General features: G+C 46.7%; 1 protein-coding gene across 1 annotated transcript in view; it reads right to left on the reverse strand.

The window, feature by feature from the left end:
* Nucleotides 1-20,933, reverse strand: part of LOC140503736 (cell adhesion molecule CEACAM2-like) — a 31,903-nt gene extending 10,970 nt beyond the window's left edge. The window contains exons 1-3 of the mRNA XM_072607969.1: nt 20,655-20,933; nt 19,374-19,727; nt 6,471-6,536 (exon numbers count right to left, since the gene is read on the reverse strand). Of these exons, the coding sequence (XP_072464070.1) occupies nt 6,471-6,536; nt 19,374-19,727; nt 20,655-20,718 (484 nt within the window). The 5' untranslated portion in view covers nt 20,719-20,933. The remainder of the gene's footprint in view (nt 1-6,470; nt 6,537-19,373; nt 19,728-20,654) is intronic.
* Between the last annotated feature and the right edge of the window lie 404 nt (nt 20,934-21,337).

The raw sequence follows: 21,337 nt of genomic DNA on the forward strand, positions 1-21,337 counted from the left end.
GAATGTCTATTTTTTCCCCTGAAAAAACTTTTTCCTCAAGAATTATACTCAGTTTTTCTAGGTAAATGATTCTTGGTTTTAATCCTAGCTCCTTTGATCTCTGCAATATTATATTCCAAATCACTCAATCCTTTAATGGAGAAGCTGCTAAAGATTGTATTTTCCTGACTGTTTCTACAACACTTGAATTATTTCTTTCTGGCTGCTCACAGTATTTTCTGCTTGACCTGGAAACTCTGGAATTTGGGAACAGTATTCCTAGAAGTTTTCCATTTGGCATCTCTTTCAGGAGGTGATCCATAGATTCACTCAATTTCTATTTTACCCTCTGGTTCTAGAAATGTCCAGGCAGTTTTCCTTGGTAATTTCTTGAAAGATGATGTGTAGGCTCCTTTTTTGATCATGAGTTTCAGATAATGTAATAATTTTTGAAGTTATCTCTTCTGGGTCTGTTTTCTAGATGAGTTGTTTTTCCAATGAGGTATTTCACATTGTCTTCTATTTTTTAAATTCTTGTGGGGTTTGTTTTATGATTTCTTGATTTTTCATGAAGTCATTAGCTTCCACTTGGTATATTTTAATTCTGAAGTAACTTTTTTCCTCAGTGAGCTTTTGAACCATCTATTCCAATTGACCAATTCTGTTTTTAATGCATTCTTCTCCCCACTGGCTTTTTGGACCTCTTTTGCCATTTGGGTTAGTCAATTTTTTAAGGTGTCATTTTCTTCAGTATTTGAGGGATATCTCCTTTAGCATGCTGTTGATTCATTTTTCATGATTTTCCTCCATCTCTCTCATTTCCCTTCCCAGTTTTTCCTCTACTTATCTTACCTTATTTTAAAAATCCTTCTTGAGCTCTTCCATGACCTGAGACCAATTCATATTTTTCTTGGAGGTTTTGGATGTAGGAGCTTTGACTTTGGTGTCTTCTTCTGGTCGTATGTTTTGATCTTCTGTGCTGGACCCAGATGGCTCAGGAGAAGAAAGTGAAAATGGTGACCTTGCACAGCCCTCCCTCACTCAAATCAAAGTCAACTGCAAGTCCTGTCATCATCCTGATATCATGGTCCTCTTTGAGAATAAAGGACAAACACAAGCCGTCAGTGCGTAGCAGCTCCTCTCCTCTCCTCTCCTCTCCTCTCCTCTCCTCTCCTCTCCTCTGGTGTTCTGCCCAGGGGAAGGTAAATTCCATGGTCAAAAGCTGCTTTTTTTTCCTTTGGGTTTGCTGGGAATACTTCTTACTCAAAGATCAAACCTTAAACCCAGTTCACTCTGGAGCTCATGGTTGGGTGGTTGAGTGGTTGGTTGTTGTCCTTCATTTTCAAGTAGGACCAAAATGACATCACCATGATAAAGTGAAGTTTCAATGTGTCCAGCTGTGGCTGATCACATGAATGAAAGCTCGGAATGCTCTATCACAGGTTGGGCACAGATAGTCTGTACAAATTTTTGGGGTGGATATTCCAAATTTGCTCATCCTGTATTTACTTTGTGCTGCCTCAATCTGACTTTGCTCAAAGAGCACAGCACGTTTTTTTATGTGGGCATGCCATGCTGAGCAGTCCTGTGCAAGTGTCTCCCATGTTTCACAGTCAAATCCAAAGTTCTAGAGAGAGACCTTGAGAGTGTCCTTGTATCACATCTTCTGACCACCATGAGATCTCCTGGCACATGTGAATTCCCCATGAAGTAATCTTTTTGGCAAGTGAACAACACAGCCAGCTCATCAGAGTTGTGTTCTCTGAAGCACACTTTGAATGCTTGGCAATTTGGCTTGAGCAAGGACTCCAGTGTCTGGTACCTTATCCTGCCAGGTAATCCTCAGAATCTTCCTAAGACAGTTCAAATGGAAGTGATTCAGTTTCCTGGCATGGCACTGGTAGACTGTCCATATTTCACAGGCAGACAACAATGAGGTCAACACAACAGCTCTGTAGAACTTCAGTTTGGTAGTCAGTCTAATACCTCTTCTCTCCCAAACTTTTCTTTGGAGCCTCCCAAACACTGAGCAAGCACTGGCAGTGTGCACATCAACCTCATTATCAATTAGTACATCCCTGGAAAACATACTACCAAGGCAAGTGAACTTTTGCACAGCATTCAGAACTTCTTCATTTGTTGTAACCAGTGGTTCCATGTATGAATGGTGTGGTGGTGGCTGCTGGTGCACCTGTGTTTTCTTGGTATCAATTATTAGACCAAAATTATCACTGACAGCAGAGAATTGATCCATATTTTGTTGCAGCTCAGCTTCAGAAGCTATATTGAATGGACAAACATCTGCAAGCAGAAAATCATGCACCAACACTCCCTCTACTTTGTCTTTTGATTTATGCGTAAATTGGATTTAAGTAAGGCAGAGTTGCACGAAGTCGTCAGCCTCACTCTCTCCTCCAGAGCCATCATAGTTCAGTGGCAGGACAGAGTCAAGGTGACTGGAAATGGCTCAGGCTGAAGTGGATGACCTTGGTGTCTTCAGTGTCTAACTAAGCTCTAAGTGCTTGACATCACCTGCTTCTGCTGCCTTCATGGCCATTGGAATAAATTGTTCTCATATGCCCATTCCACCAGAGGAAGCCTTCACATGCTTGAGGTAGATACCCTCCTAACTCACCAATGGATTTAAGACCCCTTGGTTACCCTCACCCTGGTTTGGCCCATCTGATAAAACGGTAAACTGGGGTATGTTATCTGCACATGCTACAGTTTCTTGGAGCCACAAGTGAGAGTTAGGTAGAACAGGTGAACAACAAAGGTGGAAAGAGCCTCCCAAAGGGCTTAGCAGCCATCACACCAAGGTGCTGGTCCTCCCTGAACACACCCTCCACCCTGGACTCATAGACTGGACAACAAGAACCCACCCACCTTGCACCGAGTAGATGTAATTACTAAATAGTACTTGTTTCTCTTTTACCCAGATACCCTGAGGGTTTTCCCCTCCAAGTCTGATTTTTTTTTTATTAAAGGGGTCATCCCTTGAATAATGTAAAGAAGACTATTTATTGAATGAGTGTATCTCACTCAAAGGAGATTGTGATAAGACCTAAGCCTGCAATGGCCAGGGTCTCATATTGCAGCCTGGGCCATATCCAGTTAGTCTGATGAATATCATGCTACTGGACCCAGATGGCTCAGGGGAAGAAGGTGAGGTTGGTGACCTTGTACAGTCCTCTCTCACTCAAACCAAAGTCAATTGCAAGTCATGTTCTCATCATAATGTCATGGTCCTCTTTGAGAATGAATGACAAACACACAAATCACCAAAGTAAGATTAATTAAGTCTGGAGTTCCCATGGTGCCCTCTTTCTTGCCAGGCTTAACAGAGAGTCCAGTGGACTGAGCTTCTTTCCCAGGTCACATCTGCTATAGTTCCCTGCACTGAGTAGGAGAACCATGCCTCCCAGCCTGGGATGCCCTCCTCATGCCCTCTGCCTCATAAACCCTGGCTTTCCTTCCAGAAGACCCTGAAACAGCACCTTCCCAGGAACCTTTCCTGATGCCATCATCTGCTAGTGCCCATCCTACATAATAACCTTGTATTTGTCTATAGGGACTGCCAGGGAGCCAAACAGAACTGGGTGCTAGATTTGTCTCAACACCGTAGTTTAATGCTGGGTGAGCTGCTTCACCCCTTAGTGCCAAGAAGAAGTTTCAAAGACCAGGATTTGCAGACAAGGTGCCAGCCTGCTTTGGTGGAGGGGTTGTCTCCCCCAGGAATTGCCTCTAGCCAGCAATCATCAGTCCAGGACGGACCCTTCTTCTTTCATTTATTCCAATGCATGTATACATGTGTCCCCAATAGAAAGCATTCTCCTTGAGGTTAGAGGCTCTTTTTTTTTCTCCCTTTATGCCCAGTCCTTAGCCCAGGGCCTTTGCATGTAGTAGGAGCTTAATAAATATTTCTAGTTCAACAGATGCATCTTTCCCAGGTGCTTCTTCCCACAATAGCCACTGTTCAGGAGCCGAGTGACAAGAAGACCACTGCAGATGACCAGCAGGGCCCTGCCATAACACTGCCTCCTGCCTCTCACCTGTAACCATTGAATACATCCTGCCACAGACAGATGCCTAGCACAATTTCCAGAAGGCAGACCCTGGAAGAAAGCCCTTGACTTTGTGTCCAAACTATAATTTTTTATATTTGAGACTCTGCTTGTAGATGTTTTCAAGGAACTTTCTCCCTTGGATTTGTGTTTTGGGCCCTTCTGTCTCAATGATAGTTTTTTTCAAGGTAGTATTTTTGGTTTATTCAATATTCTAGCTCAGAAGTGGGGATCAAGGCCACATGTGACCCTCCAAGTCCTCAAGTGTGGCTCTTTGACTGAATCCAAACTTCACAGGGTAAATATCCTTAATAGAAGAATTTGTTTTGTAAAATTTGGACTCAGTTAAAAGGCCACTCCCAAGGACCAAGAAGACCTTATGTGGCCTCAAGGCCGCAAGTTCCCCCATCACTGTTCTAGGTTTACCTCTTGAATGGGTACTTTGTTATTAGGGCCAGGCTCTGGACCCATCTGGAAGGAATATCTGGTCTTCTTTGGTCTTGATTTGTATTCCCTGGTATCTTGCTGCTGCTTTCTCTGGATATTCAGTGTTCTGTTCCTTAAGGATATGAGGAGTGGCTCAGGATGGTGATCTGCTAACAACTTTCAGTGTGCCCAAAGCAATGCTACCCAGAGAGAATTCTGATCACTCTCCCTTCTTGTCTGAATTTGACTAGGTCTTGCTTTAGATTTGCAATGCCACTGCAGACTTGTCCCTAGTTCCAGCAGACTGTTCCTGACCACAGCTGCTGTCAGCCAGCTAAAAGACTCTGATGGTATAGAATTACAGGCTTCCCCTTGTTCTGAGCTCTCTGCCATGCTCACTCAGCTGCAAGCCTCAGCCCCAGATAGAGGATGAAAATTCAGCTTCTTGTCCACTATACAGACACAGGCCCATAGCTGCTCCCCGCTCTCAGCACAGGTCCCCTCTTCAGCACTGAATCTATGACCTAGCTCTAGACTTAGACTGCAGAGCTGGACATTGACTCCTGTGGCTTCTCCCTGCCCAGAGCCAGGCCAGCTCTGCTGAATCCCTGCCCACCTTTTCCCCAAAGTACATAGCCTAGGGACCCCATTTAGTCTCTTGTCTTCTTATCACCTTTCTGGTTGGTCCATGTGCCTGGACTTTGGCCTTTATATCTATGCTGAACTGGGGAGGAAAATCACTCTCTCCATTTTCCTCTTGGTCTTTGGCTCCTTTGAGCCCTTTGTTGGAATGGTTGTGAAGGAGAGCTGGGCTGGAGGGCTTCTTTCTCCTCTTCCTTCTTCTGCCTTGCATGGTGTGTCTCTCAATGAAAAAAAATAACCTTTTACAAATGCATTTGTATAATGACTCTTGCCCACTCATGGATCTATTTCCTACATTCTCATCATCTTAGCTTGGAGCTGGAGTCAGTTTTACCTGAAATTGAGGGAGTGAAAATTAACTTTGGATTTGCCAGATTTTTAGACATCCAGGATGTTTGGGCCAAGTCACAAATGAACTAGTGATGTGACAATGGTCAATATTAAACACGCTCTGAGCCTTGAGTGTCAGGTTCAATCTCACTGGTCTACCCAGCAGTGATGAATGGCATGTATCAATCAGATAGGTATGCAATCATCTCTTCTTCTCTACTATTATGCTTTTGGGGACTCTGTTTTATCTACTATGTAACCTTTGATGTTCTGAGTCTGGCGTTCAAGGTTTTTCACAAAATGGCAGCAGACCTTTTTAATACTTCTCTTGGTCATATATGATCTGCTCAGGCTACATTGTTTTACGTTCTGCTCTCAGACACATACTATAGCTTCCCTCCTCTGAACATCGGCTCAGGCTATTTCTCCATGGAATAGAATGTTCTCCCTGTTAAAGTACCATCTTCCTTTAAAACAAAATTCAAGTGATAGCTCTTCTTTGAAACCTGACCTGGTTTCTGCCCACTCCCGAACCAGAATGGTCTTTCCCCCCAGGTCTCTCACAACACTATTTTGTAGCCATAGTCTAAGTGTGCATATCATGTAATATTGCACTTCAGTTAACTGTGTTTGGTGTCTGATTCTCCCACTAGATTGTAAGGTTCCTGAAAATAGGAAAGGGAGTCTTAGCTAAACCTTATATTTCCCTCTGTACCTGTCACAGGGCTCTGCAGAAGGTCTGCACCTAAATGTGTGTCAAATGATGAATGAACTTGTATTGTACATGACATTTTCTAAGGTGGTTTAGGAGAGAGGGAGACTGGTCTCCATTTTTACCAAAGATAAAATAGCTGTAATTGGACTGACATTCACTACAAGTCTGACCACATTCATGAGATCTTTACATGTCGTCTCCTAGTTCACCATGAAACACCATCCTCCTTAATGTGCCTGAGCACCTGCTCCTGGCCTCCCACCTTTGGGCAACCCAAAAAGTGAATTCTCTCAGGGAAGGGAGAGACCACTTACCAACTGAGACTGTGACATCCTTAGAGACTGATAAGTTGGCAGTGATGGTGGGTTTAGATACTCTTTCTGCAGAGAGGAAAAGAAGAAAGAGTTCTGTGAGGGACTGCCCTGTATTTTCACCGGGTCACGTCTTCCAAAGTCCAAGCCCAAACCCTTCTACTGCAGACATACAGCAATGGTCCCTGGCCCCATGGGCAGGTAGATGCCCCCTGGTTCTATAGCTGTGCCAATAAGGAAGGTGAGGAAGAACTCCAGGGGATGAAGTGCTGTGTCCTGGGCCATCCCCTCCTCCAGACAGGAACTGGGAGATGCAAACCTAGTGACTAAGGTAGGGATGGGAGTCAAGCATTTATGAAATGCCTACTATGTGCCTTGCACATGGTAGGAGCTATCTACGTGCTGTTATTTTCCTCATTATTATTATTATTGTTCTTGTCAAACATAGTGTTAAGTGTCATGTTATCTAATTTATCCTCTTGGGAAGAAGGGGCTACTATTCTTTAAATTTTACCGTTCAGAAAACTGAGGCAGACAGTGGTTAAGTGACTTGTCCCAGGTCACACAGCTAGGAAGTGTCTAAATCTTTCTGAATCCAGGCCCAGTGCCCTCCCTATTCACTGTGGATCCCAGCTTCTCACCAATCATCTCATTGTAATCCAAGTTCTTAACCTGAAGTCTGTGAATTTCATCTTTAAAAAGGGTTGAAAACTGTATTTCAGTAGAATTCCTTCCTCTGAATTCTATAGATTATATTTTCTCCAATTAACAGCAACCTTCTGAGAAGGGGACCCTGGACTCCCCTAGCCTTCCTGGGGCTCTTTGATGTAAAAAAAAGCTCTTCTGGCTCCCATCGCTCTCTGTTCCTCAGTTATTCTCTTAATTTACTTTGCTCCTTCCTAACTGTGGTACCAGGAAGCATATAATGCACATATTATGTGGGTCTTGTTTCCTCTCCTTGTGCTGACACTCACCTCCTCTGGGCCTCAGATTCCCCATGTGTAAAATGAGGGAGCAGGACTAACTGCCTTCTAGGTCCCTTTCACCAGGATCCTCGCACCCCACTTTACAAAGGGGAAAGTGGAGGTTCAAAGAGATGATGAGATATTGTTTGGAAATTGAGTGACTTCTCCTATTCCAGGACCTGAGCTCTTGCCCTCTTTGCCCAGTGGTCCTTGGGGACCTTTCTCAGACCAGGAACCTGAAGTCTTTGAGCTGGGCAGAGATCCGAGGACCCTGGATCTCCATCTGAAAGAACCTTCACCATCATCTAATGTACCACCTTACTTTCCTGATGGGAAAAACGAGGACTCCCAGGCGTGAAGTGTTTTGTTGTAGGTCCATTGGATAACAATAACAGACCTAGGGTTGGAACCCAGGCATTCTGATTCTGAAGCCAAGTTCTCTTCAGCACACCCTAAATTCTCTGAGGATGTTGTCTCCCTATAGATATGGGAGCAATTGGCAGAGAAACAACCTCAGCTTAGAGCAGCTCAGAGCCGCTTTGCTTTGGGTTCCCCCTTCCTCAGGTGCCTTAGGAGGGCCCTGGGGCCCCATGTAGTTTCATTGGCAAATCCAGTCTCCTTTCCAAATCAGAGCCCCTGCCAGGGGTGGGCTTCCATGTGTGTGAGGGTGGCTGTTCTCTCTTCCACAAACCTCCCCTGGAGAGGAGTATAGACAGGGTACCTCATGGGGAGACCTAGGACATTCACAGTGCCTGGCTTGCGGTATGAAGAGCTTGGGTTCCCACAGGCTGCCTGCAGATTTGAGCCTTATGCACTATCCATGGTCAAATGAGATGACATTTACAAAGAGCTCAGCATGTTGCCTGCACACAGTAGGCACTCAAAAACTCCTTGTTCTCTTCTTCCTCCCTCTAGTGCAGTTTTTGTTCCTTCTTTGACCAGCTGGGGACACATAGAGGTCAACAGGTGCTCTCTGCCCCAGGAGAGACACTGAAGCATCCCCTAAGGGCTCAGGAGCCTTGGCTGGGATGAAACCCAGGGAAGGCCAACACTCTTCCCCTGTCTGAGCAGCAGAGAACCAGAGATGACAGGGGGCACCTGGCCCAAGATCCCTTAACATGACTGATCAATGGTCATCCAGCCTCTGCTCATTCGTGACCTTATCAATGTTCAGGTCCTGTTTCCCTGGTGGTCACCTCTGCTTCTGAAGTCTCCTTTATGCTGTGTGACACTGGCACTCTAGGGCCCTTTGGTCCTAGTTCTCCCCTCAGGAACAATATAGAGCATTGCTGACCTGCTACCACACAAAGGCCCTTCAGGGTCCTGAGGACCGTTTTCTTGTGCCCTCCCCACTCTGATCCATCCCTCCAGCCATGACTGAGTCACCACATTCTTGTGGGTAGATACTCTGATGCTTCAGTTAACTATTATTTGTAGGAGGTCTTCCCTCTACCCCATAATTCTTGGGCCCTCTGTCCTTAGCAAATGAATATCATGAACTTCTGAACCTGAAGAATTCATCTCGTGGCTAAACTTGGAATGATGGGCCTCTGTTCACTTGGCAAAGAATAGTCTTCTAATGATGGACTTTCCTGGCTCCATGAGACATCACTGGGGTCTTGTCCATGTCCATCTTAACATGAGGTGCCCAGAAAGGAACACAGCATTTGTTCCCAGGGTGGCCTGTCCCTCCCAGAGCCCAGAAGGACCCCTGCTTCCCTGGCTCCAGACAGCATACTTCTATTGCTACAGCCCAAGATTGAGTCAGCTTTTAGTCCAAACGGTCCATGAATTTTTCTGCACCAAGTGCTGTCAGGTCTCTTTCCCCACCATTTGTATTCAATCAATTCCTCTGAACCTTAAGACTTTGAAGCAAGGGTCATTTAGTCCCTCGAATCTCATCTTTGTTTGGAGACCTCTACTGAGGAGAAGCCTTCTGTCTGTCAAGGCTATCTGCCCCCATTTTGGATCATTGTAATTGTTAGAAAGTTTGCTCTGACAATTAGCCTGATTCTACATCTCTGCACCTTTGATTCACTGCTCTGAGGTCAAGTACAGCAGGACAAATTCCTTCTCTGCTTGATAGCTACAAAAGACTTGGAGATCCCTCAACATGAGGGATTTTGGAGGTGATGAGACTTTGGTGACCATCAAAACCATCTCAGGCCTGAAGAAGAATCTTTAGTACATTCTACTTGACAGATGCTAGTGCAGCCCCCAAAGAGGAGAAAAGGAAGGATGGGGAAGGGAAGGAGCCTTTATTAAGCTTTTAGTGACTACTGTGTGTGCTCATCACTGTGCTATGTGCTTTACAGGTACAATCTCCTTTGAACCTACCTACTCTTGAGGAACCCATTCTACTTTGGGACAGCATTAGGGAATTTCCCACTGAAGCCCAAAATGTCCAGTTGCATGGGACCTTTAAGACCATTGTGTCCTCCCTCCATTTACCTCTGTGTGCTCCTGGCTCTGCCTTCTGAGGCCAGATGGAACACATCTGATTTCCCTTCCCTGGAACAGTCCAGCAAACTGCTATCATGTGTCTCCCCCAAGTCTCTTTCCCAGGCTAACCGAAGTTGCCTCAGCTGGCCCACCAATGATATGGATAGCAGACCCTTCACCAACCTGGTTGCCTTCCTCTGGACACTCTCCAGCATCTCGATGTGCTTTTTAAACTGTGTCATCTAGAACCAAATACAATACTCTGAGTGCCACTGGATGGTCTGGAAGGACTGTTATCTCCTTTTCCTTGGTAGTGGCCATGCTTTAATTGCAGTATGTTTTTTGACTGCCTTATCATTCCATTGACTCAGTATCAAGCTTGTGGTCCACTCAGAGCCCTGCCCCTCCTCCCCCTGTCAAGTTATTTTTTCAGATGAACTGCTGTGTCATCATTGGATTTTGAGTTTGTGATGATCCCCTCTTTCATGGGAGCTTGGCCTCTTTTTAGGCAATTTAACGTTATGTCCAAAAGTCAGGTGTCCTGTTTGCCCCAATCTCCCCCTCTCTAAGCCAACTCTCCTTACTTACTTGAACTATATTTTCCTATAACTTGGTGACTAGTACTTTCCCCATCTGGACCCATTTTTGTTTATGCTTTGGACTTTTTGAACTCAAGGGCAGGACCTGACATTGATGCCCAATAATTTTCATCTGGTCACATTTCATTCACCAGACCAGCTTGCTGAAATGCGTCTGGATTCTAATTGGTTCATGCATATAGTCACCTTCCTCTTGACTTTTTCCTCTTAAATTTCGAAATTATGCTTTCAGTCTGTATAATTATTAGAATAAGAGTCACCACTTACATAGCTCTTTACATACATTGTCTCATTGACCCAAGTCAGAGATAAGAACATCTACCAAGACAAGGCCAAGAACAGAAACCTCTGAAGATTTGTATGAACTGATTCAGAATTAAGTGAGAAGAACCAAGAGAAGAATTTTTACAATAGCTACAGCACTATAAAGACAAAGTACTTTGAAAGACTGAAGACTCCAATCGATGCAGTGACCAACCAGGAGTCACAAAGACACACAATGAAATAAGCTCCTCACTTCCTACCACAGAGATGACAGACTCAGGGTATACACTAGTGGAGAGATTTTTGGGTATAGCCAACATGGGAATTAGTTTTGCTTGATTGTCCATATCTGTCACAAGAATTTCCTTTTTCTTTAGTGGGGGGGGGGCAAGAAGAAGAAGGGAGAGAAAATGGATTTGGGTTAATTGAAAATTTTAAATTAAGTAATTTAAGCCAAATGTATAAAATACTCTCAAGTGCAGGGTGAACCAGACTGAAATGTAAATGGAAAATATTTACCAAGACAAATAAAAATATAATAATGCAAAGACAATAATACATTTAAGAAATAAGTCTTATGTGGGCCTTAGGGATCTTTCTGTTCAGCTTTAGGCCAAGAAGAGACATCCCACCTTGAAGGCACATCCTGCTGCAGCCTGAATTTTCCAGGGTCAAATCCCCAGCTCACCATTCTACTCTTTCTCCTGCTCTCCATTCCACCTACCTCAGACTTAACTCCTTTCAACACAACACATATACGGGCAGGAAGCTGTGGATTTGTAACAACAAAACTCCACGAATTTTGCCAGAGGTCTTAATAGGGCTAAGAAAGAAAAGGAAACTGAGGCTGAAGATGATCTCTCTAGAGTCCTGCTATACACCAGTGTGAATCGGGATGCAGAATGTCTGTCATCTGTACATGTGAGTGAGACATAATATCTACTCAGAAGCCATTGTTCACAGAGCACATGTGGAATGGCAGGTGAGCTATCAGACCAGGAAGTGAGGCTGTGGTGAGATGCCAGATCTAGCTACAGGTATCTGGACAAAAGCCCAGTTTCATATCGCGTATGTCTCTGCGCGATACTGCATGTTACAAAGAAGGAACACATGAATACAAAGGTGAATCTGTGTGTGAAAGGAGACAAAGTTGAAAATCCCCTTCCCATCTTCTGAATTTCCCTTCCAAAGGGGATCAGAGCCAACCCCATTATATGATCAGAGCTTACATTCCAACCAAGCCCCATGGAGGCCCATAGCACCAAGTGAGACAAACTGAAGGAAAGACCACAGGGTCCAGGTACAGTCGTTGAAGCTATGGCCCTAGAAGTTTGGGGAGAATGAAAGGTGTGTCTCTGACAGGACAGAACAGAATGAAAATGAGAATGAGGAGGAGAACGAAAACAACAGCTCACCTGCTTTTTGTACCTAAAATGTAAAAAGAACTTTCTCTACCACTGACTCTTGTGCTATGGGCAGTGAAGGACTATCCAGCCTTCCAGAGGAAGAAATTGAGGCTCAGAATGGAGAAGGGACACCTGGGTGCACAGGTAGATGACAGAGTCAGGTCTCCAGCCCAAGTTTCATGATTCTGAGCTCAGAGCTCCTTCCACCACAACACGCAGTGCCAGTGGGCCCAGGGGGCAGAATGCCACTAACCTTTGTTTCTTTCATGCCATGGAAGGGGAGAGACCAACGCAAAGCTGAGGACAGGTCCATCTACTCACCAGAGATTGTGATATTGATATCTTTGCTGCTAGACAGGCCAGTGACTGAATTAGATGCAATACAGGTACAGGTTCCTGTGTGATTCAGAGACACATCAGGAATAGAGAGCTGGGGTGTGGATGTCCTCTCAACTCCATTGAAAAGCCAAGTGTACTGGGCAAGTGGGTTAGAATCAGCAGAGCAGGACAACTCAAGAGTTGCCCCTACAGGGTAATTTGGGTCTATGGGGACAATTATGGGGGGATTAGGTCCATCTGGAGCAAAGAGAAAAAGTCCATATTGAGATATACACAGAGAGAAGGGGAATTTCCTGTTCTATAACCCATCACAAGGGATCACTGTGTCTCCTTGACCCTCCTTGGAGCTGGACATTCACAGCTCATCCTCCACTTTTCAGGTTTCAACCAGAGATTCTCTTAACTTGGAAGGTCTTAAGGCCTTCCTTAGCTCAAAACCATGGCTGGCCCAGCTCCATCATAGATGGGAAAGCATCATGGCCAATGTGGGCTCCCTAAACTCAAGAGAGATAGGAACTTCAGAGATCTGATCTTCAGCACTCAGGCAAGTGACTGAATGAGTCTGACCTCTGGGAACACACCACCAGACTATGAGCATGCACTACATAGAAAGAGAATTTACTCACAAGTAATATTCAGAGTGAATGGTTCACTCCTGTTTCTACTAATTGGGTTCCAGATTTCACTCTCATAGGGTCCTTGGTCTTCCCTTGTGACACTGATTATAGTGAGTGTCTTGTTATTTGGGGACAGCACTATCCTATCACCAACTGGGGAGCTTTGGTTTATGAACCAAACCAGGTCTGTGACATCTTGACTGTCAGACTGGCATGTCAAGGAGACAGTGTCCTTGTTCTCCACTGGGGCCATGTTGGTGCTGTTGATGGTAGGTGTGGATAGTAGTCCTGTGCAGAAAATAGACAAAAGATCACTGTTTGGTTCCTTTTCTTACCCTTCCAACCAAACATCTGGTTTGGAAGTACCTCCCTATGACCTTGGCAAAGAGGGAGGTCTTGGAAGATGAGGCCAAGAACCTGTGATCTCATTGGCATGGACTGCTTTCTGTGATGCAGGTCATGGCTTTTTCAGGCCTTAGGAGGGCTGCAACATCTTGAGTTGCTGTGGCTGACAACCACATTCACCTCAATCCCAAGTCCCTGGAGCTGAATGTTTCCAGTATGAGAGTCTGGTCCAGAGATGACAGGCTCCCATGGCCATTACCTTGGCTGTACTTGAGGCCTTTCTAGCTTGGCAGGACCTGGGAGAGTTTATGCTCTCTTGGCCTGGATCTCAAGGAGCCAGGGTCACCTCTACACCTTGATGAGATATTGATGAAGGTCAGAGGACAAGCTAGAGGCATCACCTTAACTCCAAAGGAAAGGGGGAGATTGGGAATAGATCAGCTAACAGCCACAGGTAGAATGGAGTCCTGGGCTGGAAATCAAGAGACCTGATATTAATCCAGGGGTTTCTAAGGCATAATAGCACCCCCTGTGCCTAGGACTGTGTCTTGCCCTTAGGGGAAGTTAATCCCCATTTACAGAATATCCTTGGATTCTCTGCTCTGGACCCTCCCTTTCCTCAGGAGTTTCTTCTCCTACCACATGAGAACGTTGAAGGTGATTTTCTTCAAGGTCTCCTCAGGCTTGGATGTCCTTTTGTTACACCAGGAAGTAGAGCCTTCATGGCCCAAGGAGGGCCCAGATACTGGCCTTTCCTTGTCCCTGACTTCTCTTGTAGTAGGCAGGTCAGCCTGACCACTGAGAAAGGTGAGTGTCTCAGAATAAGCCCTGGGGCAAATTCAGCAGACTCACCAGACTCCCTCCTTGGGTCATCCTTCCCCAACTGTTTAATGATTGATTTCCAAAGAGGAAAAAGTTAGGAATATTTGCACTTTTCTGACCTTCTTTCTCCCTCTTTTTGGCAGAGTTCCCACTCCCTCCCTTGACCCCTGTTCAGAGGTTTAAGGTGAAGGAGAGTGTGTCTCATCTCTTGCAACGATACTGGGAGAGCCTTGTTATGTTGTAAGGCTGAGTGGGATTGGCCAAGGAGCTGACAAGGCTGAGGCCAGCTAGCCATTTCTGATGTGTCATGAGGACATGCAGGGCAGTGAGCATACTCCTGGGAAAGAAGGTCATGGTAGCCTTTTTCGAGGGTGTCTTGGCAGCCCTGATGGATCTTATACCTGACATGGCATAGTGCAGAGTGTTAGACTTAAGAAAGACCTGAGTTCAAATCCTGAGTTGAAATGACTCAGGGATATGACTTACTGGCAAGTCATTTAACCCATCTGTGCCTTAGGCTCCTCATCTGTAAAATGGGGATAATAGAGCTCACCTCTCGGTTGTTGGAAGGATCAAATGAGACCATCTATATAAAGCTTTTTGTAAGACATAAGGTGTTGCATAGAGGTAAGCTGTCACCTTTTTTAACAAGGATGCTCCCAATAGGTGGACTTGGCTGGAGGGAGATGGAGTAGAGAGAGGCTTTGAGGTCATGGTCTCTACTGATGTGACAGGAGCTAAGGGGGATGGATCATGGAGAGAGAGAGAAGTAGGACACAGGCCACTTGGAGACAAGACAGAGCCCATGACACACTACAGGGCAAAGGAGAAAGAGTACTGGATTCTGGGTCAGAGGGTCCTGGATTCAAATCCTTCCTCTATGTGACCTTGGCCAAGTCTCTTCCTCTCTCCAGGACTCAGTCTCTTTGTTTGTAAAAGGAGAGGGTTACATTAAAGTATATCTGAGATCCTTTTCCAGGGCTAAATAGAGGATTCCATCATCTCTGCATGACTAGTTTCTCTTTCTTTCTTTGTGCCCCTCTAATGCATCCATCACACCACTGTGAAAACAATGGAAATTGTACATAGATCTGATCATGTCACTCCTCTCCTCAAGGACATCTTGGGGCTCACTATTACCTGCTATCTCAAGGTTAAACTTCTTTACCTGCTGTTCAGGCCTCTGTACTCCCTTGAGCCATCCTTCCTCTGCAGCCTTATCTCATCCCACTCTTACACCCATGTTAAATCCTGTGAACAAACTGGATGACTGTCTGCCTATGAGATGTGTCTCATTCTCTGCAACCTTCAAGCCTTGGAACATGATTCATAGGGGTATAGGGCAACAGATTCTGAGCTGGCAGGGACCTGAGAGATCATCAGAACTGCTGGTTCTCCACCTTCTTTATCTCATGGGTCCCTTGGGTAGTCTGTCTGAGGAAGCCTATGGGTCTGTCTCAGAGTCATGGTTCTCAACTCACAGAATGAAATACAGAGGAATATAAAAAAAACCAAAAGTTAGTGAAAAGAAAGTTGTGAGTTTTCCCATTTATGTTTATAGATCCTCTGAAATCCAGGAATCCTGATCTGAATTTACACTCTTATTGTTAGAGGAGAAAACCAAACCCCTCATTGTGCCTTGTCTGTGACCAAATAGCCAGCAAGCAGCAGGTCTGAATTTGAACCCAGGCCCTCTGACTCCAGGCTCAGTCCTCTTTCCCCTCTAGAAAATTACTCAAGCTCAGACCTTCAGAGAACAGTCCATTGCTATGGGAGTCATCAGTATCTGATCGCAGGTATTCCAATATCTGAAAACATTGTTTTTTATACCACACAGCCATATGTCTTGCATATGACGAAATGAAATTGTATTTTTCTTAAAAAACAGTCCCAGAATTATTCCAGGAAGAAAGCACAGAGTCCCTAGTAATTCAGCGTTGACCTAGCCAGTCCCCGAGGCTCCTTCCAGCTCTAGCACCTCTCCTTGACCAAAGGGCCAGTTCTGACCAGCTCAAAGCAGCTCCATGTTAGATCAGAGGAGGGTCAGTGCTGTTGGTCTGATATTCCCCAGGGAGCTCACTCATCATGGACACTCCCTGTCCCATTGAACCAAAGCAGTGAGTGTGGCCAACAAGATACCCAGGAAGCATTGGAAGGGATGGCCAATGAGAAGGGAGAAGGCCAGAGGAAGGAGCCAACTCCTCAAGGGTGAAGATCTATTCAGAACCATGAACAGCAGGAGAAAGGAAGGAATCCCAGCAACCCAGAGACCTCATGCTCCCAGACAAAGACAACACAGCAGTCCAGAAACAAAACCTGAAGCCAATGTCCGACATTATTCCTTCTGGTCTCAGGGCATCACTGCAGAGAGTGCGTGAAGGGAAAGCAAGTCCCTCCAGGTGTTCTCTATTTCTCCACCCTGGATGGCTCAGGTCAACACAGCCTCTTCCCAATGGCATTTTGCACCACTCCTCTTTAAAATCTCAGTGTTCAGCACACTTGACTTCTATCACAAACCATACCTGACAGAATTTACTAGAGTCTTGGGATCCTTTCTTCCTTATTCACCTACCATCACTCCCCACTCCCCATATTTATACTGGAGGATCCCTGTAGAAACCGTCTTTCTGCCAGCCTCAGCTCACTTTCCATCTCCTCCAAGAAGCCTTTCCTCATGTCCCCCGCCTCAGTTGACAACCCTTCCTCAAATTATCCTAGAGCCCTTTACCCCAGGTCCAGCACTTGGCCACCTAGCTGCCCAATTCACTGATTGGTCAGGATTGAGTAGGAGGAGCAGTATCCCCATTTTACAGATGAGGTAATGGAGAGTCACAGAGCTCAGGTGACTCATCTGAGGACACACAGTAAATTCTGACTTTGAATCCAGGTCTCTTGATCCCGGGTCTAGAGCCCACTTTTTTCCTTGGCCCTACACCTCTAGAAGAAGCTGGAAGCTTTGGGAGAGCTAGCTAACCTTCTATCTGGGTCAGGGCGCAATCTTCTGCTGCCTTCAGGCTTGAGAAGACTCTGAAGTCTTGGTTCCACACAAGTTCCTTGTCTCAGCTCCTATCCCTGGTTCTTCTTGGTGCCCTGTTTTCTCCCAGGCTCCTCAGAGAGCCCAGTGGGCTGAGCTTCCTTCTCAGGTCCCAGCTGTTATAGTGCCCTCTGCTAGAAGGGAACCATGCCCCCCAGCCTGGGATGCCCTCCTCTTCCCATCCCCCTCTCTTCCTCTGGCAGGATGTTTTCCAGGAAACCTTTCCTGATGCCATCATCTGCCAGTGCCCTCCCTACCTAATGACCTTGTATTTAACTATAGGGCCTGCCTGGGGGCCAAGGGGAAGTTCAAGTTCTGCCTCAGACATATCACCTGTTTAATACGGGGGAAGTCAATTCCTGCCTTAGTGCCCAAGAGAACTCTCTAAGACCAGGATTGGAGACAAGGTGCCAGCCTGCCCTGGCAGAGGGGTTGCCTCCCCCAGGAAATCATCAGTCCAGGACTGATTCCCCTCATGTTTATTCCACATCCATGTTTCCATGTTTCCTCAATAGAACATGTGCGCCTTGACTTATTTTTTTATGCCCTATATCTATAGTTGCAAGCAGTAGGTGCCTAATAAATGCTTGTCAGTCAATGGAATAATGACTTTGAGATCCTTCCTCCCACAATGTCCTCTGAACACTTGCTGAGGGAAAGGAAGACCTCTGGAGATAACCAGGAGGGCTCTGCCCTAACAGTGGCTCCTGCCTCTCACCTGTAACCATTGAATACATCTTGCCACAGACAGATGCCTAGGACCATTTCCAGAAGGCACACCCTGGAACAAGGTCCTGGATGTGCTGGACTGTCACCCCTCCCCCAGAGACCATAGCATTTCAGAGCCAGAAATCTCCTGGAAGCCTCTGGGAGTCTTTGCTTCTGAGCCTCAGAGGTCATCTTGTCCAACCTAGGCCTGATGAGGGATCCTCACTCAAACATCCCTGGCAAATGGTCATCTAATCTCTGCTTGAAGATTCCCAGTGCTGGGGAGGTCACTCTCTCCTCAGGTAACCCTCCATGGTAGGAGGCATCTACATCATTCAATGGATGGAATGGTCTACAGGGGGTCAGGAAGGCCTGAAATCAGTCCTGCCCCAGCTACAGACTAGCTGTGTGACTCTGGCCAAGTCACTCTGTCTCTCTCAGGATCATTTTCCTCATTTGTACACACAGCACCAACATTGCAAGGTCTTTGAGAGAATCCAATGAAATATGATACATAGAGGATATTTCCCACCTCCAGGCACTACATCAATGGTAGCTCTTGTTGACCATTCCCCACCTGGAAATCCCTCCTTGTTGGAAAAGTCATCCCAGTTGGCCCCCCAAGATGGCCTCTTTGCTCCCCACATTGAATTTCTCTTCTCCTCTTCCAGCTGAGACCCCAGCAGGAGCTGTGACCCTCTGTCCCAGCCTACCCCTTCAGGGAAGCCTGGGCCCTCTGTCTTGGCTTTTTCTCTAGAACATGGAGGAGATACAAGTATCTTCCCTCTGGGGTCCCCTCCCAGCTCTGGGAACCTCAGGATGAACAGGCATCCAGGTGGTCCTAGGCAGCCAGGCAGTCAGACTTCTGGCTCTTGGGGAGTGGGGAGTCTGGGTTCTAGGTCTGCTGGGCACAGGTGGAAAGGGTGTGTAGTGGCTATTCCCACCCCCAGCAAAGCTCCCCCTGCCTCATGGACTTTTAACTATCTTGGGGCAGGTGAACTTCAGGTTTCCTGCATCACAAGTGGAGTGGCCAGGTGCCCCCTCCTGAGGCCTCAGCAGCCTCTCCTAGCTTCACATAATGGCCTTGGAAAGCTGGGAGGAAGAAGGAAGTTCCTTTCCAAATACTGATTGCCTAGGGCCTCAGAAGACAGGGACCTCTGAACTCTCCTGTGCTCCCTGTGACCCATAAGAAAGCTGGTCTGGGTTTGAGGGGTTCTTATCTCTTTGGTCTACTTTATGTGGGGGTGGGTCATACTTTGCATTCTCTCTGCTCCCTGGGCAAGGAGATTAGGGGAGGGCTCTAAGCCCAGACTGAGGGAAGGGAATGGATAGATGATGTGGGCCCATGGGAAGGGCAGCACTTACCATACACGACGAAATATCCTTCTGCTCTTTCTATCTGCAAACTTGTGCTGTTATAATATTGTACAAGGTAGTTATCAGTGTCATTGAGGCGGAGGTTGGAGATGAGCAGGGAGCCATTGGAGAACATGTTCAGTCGATTATCTGCTGTGCTCAGATGTCCATCAGCAACACGGTAGAAAGCAATCTGGTTGCCTACTGTCCTTTTGTGCCAAGTGTAGCTAGAAGGTTGCTCCGAGATCCCCTGGATGTCCAAGATGACACTGCTGCCCACTGTCCCATAGGGTGGGTTTGGCACAACAGTGACAGAAGCACCTTGGGCAGATGTTGGCTGGATCCAGCTGCTGAGGATGGAGGCTGAGAGGGGAGGAAGGAGGTAGAGGTCAACCGGGTCCCCTGCCCTCCTGAGGGGCCCAGGTCACATAGCGGTGGGGGCTGCTAAGCCTGCCCCAGAGTCTGCTGGGGGCACAATGGGGTGTGTTTGAAGGGGATTCATGTGCCTCTGCCTCAATCTGTCAGTCCCAGTCTCTGAAGAGGACCTGAAAGTTTGCTCTGTAACCAATGTTGGCTCCCTCCATAGACTTGATTCAGAAAGAATGAGCTGGTATGGTCAGCCAGACAATAAAGGGAGAAATGAATCAATAAGGTGTTGTAGTTAAGGATAGAAATCAGATCTTAGACCTGGAGAAGACCTTAGAGATTCCTGAATTAAACACCCTCAATTTACAATTAAGGAAAGTGAGGCCCAGATAAAGCACCACATATGACCGATATTCAATAGGAAATGGTAAAACAGCATTTGAACCGAGATACTCTGGTCCAAACCCCAGGAAGCCCTTTCCCACTAAGCCCTGGGTTCATTTTAAGGCTGACAGTGTAGCTCCCAAGGAGCACTGGGAGGAAGGTGGTGTTCCAGGCAGACACAAACTACGAGGGGTAAATGGCCTGTCCATGGTCAAACAGCTAGTAAACATTAGAGTGGGAATCCCCACCCCTCTGACTGTAAAGCCTCCCTGAGCCTCTGCACAGATTACTAGCTCTGAAGCTGGATGCTGCCCTCAGTGTCAGGGATGTGGACTGATGGCAGTGAGTTGTTACATCCTCCTCTGCCCCTGGCTCAGGGAAGACTCCCCTGGCCAAGTGTGCAGAGACTGTTTCTGGAACAGACCCCCCGGGACTGGTCTCCTTCCTCCTGGTCCTTGTGTTGATTTACTTGTCTATACCCGGGTCAGAATCCAGCAAACTTCCTCTCTCCCCTGTGCCCCAGCAGAGCTGGTGTCTCACCTGTAAGCAGGAGTCCCTTCCAGGGGCTGCCCCCACTATGGGGAGCTTGTGAGGGGCTCTCCATTGGTCTCTGCTGTCCACTGTGTGTGACTATGTCTCTCCTTTCCAGGAATCTCTGCCTTCCCCTCCTGAGCTGTATCTTCCTTTACAGAGCTTATAGGCAGATCCTGGAGTTGTCTCTGCATGCAGCCCAGAGTGGTGTCTGCTCTGTCTGCTCCTTCCCTAGAGGACTGAGGTCTCTCTCTTCAGGGCTGGAGCTCTTCTATCTGCCAGGATCACATGGGCCCCACAGGGCAGGGACTTGGCCTCTGACTTTCTCCTCCCTCCTCTTTCCTCTCTTTCTTCCCCTCCCAGCTCCTGTGGCTTCCTGCCTCTCCCAGGGAGCCCCTCCCCTGCACAGATCTCTCCCCCTATCCATGGAGAAGTGGTTCTGTCCCCAAGGGGAACAAGGGTTACTCAGCATTACCTACTGTCCAGTTGTGCTGACACCTAACCCTTACCCCTTATTTCCCTCCTGAAGTAGAGAATGTGCACAGAGAGTGGTGGGCAGGGGCAATGAATGTGCTTAGTCCCTATTGGGGGCCTTTAAGACCCAGACTGCTAAGTGTCTCCTCCCCTCTCAGGCCAGGCCAGAGTGCCCTGGCCTTTTCTTAAGGATTTCACTGTGGCTTCTGGGAGGGTCC

Source organism: Notamacropus eugenii, chromosome 5 (genome assembly GCF_028372415.1).
Source record: "Notamacropus eugenii isolate mMacEug1 chromosome 5, mMacEug1.pri_v2, whole genome shotgun sequence".
NCBI classification, from domain to species: domain Eukaryota; kingdom Metazoa; phylum Chordata; class Mammalia; order Diprotodontia; family Macropodidae; genus Notamacropus; species Notamacropus eugenii.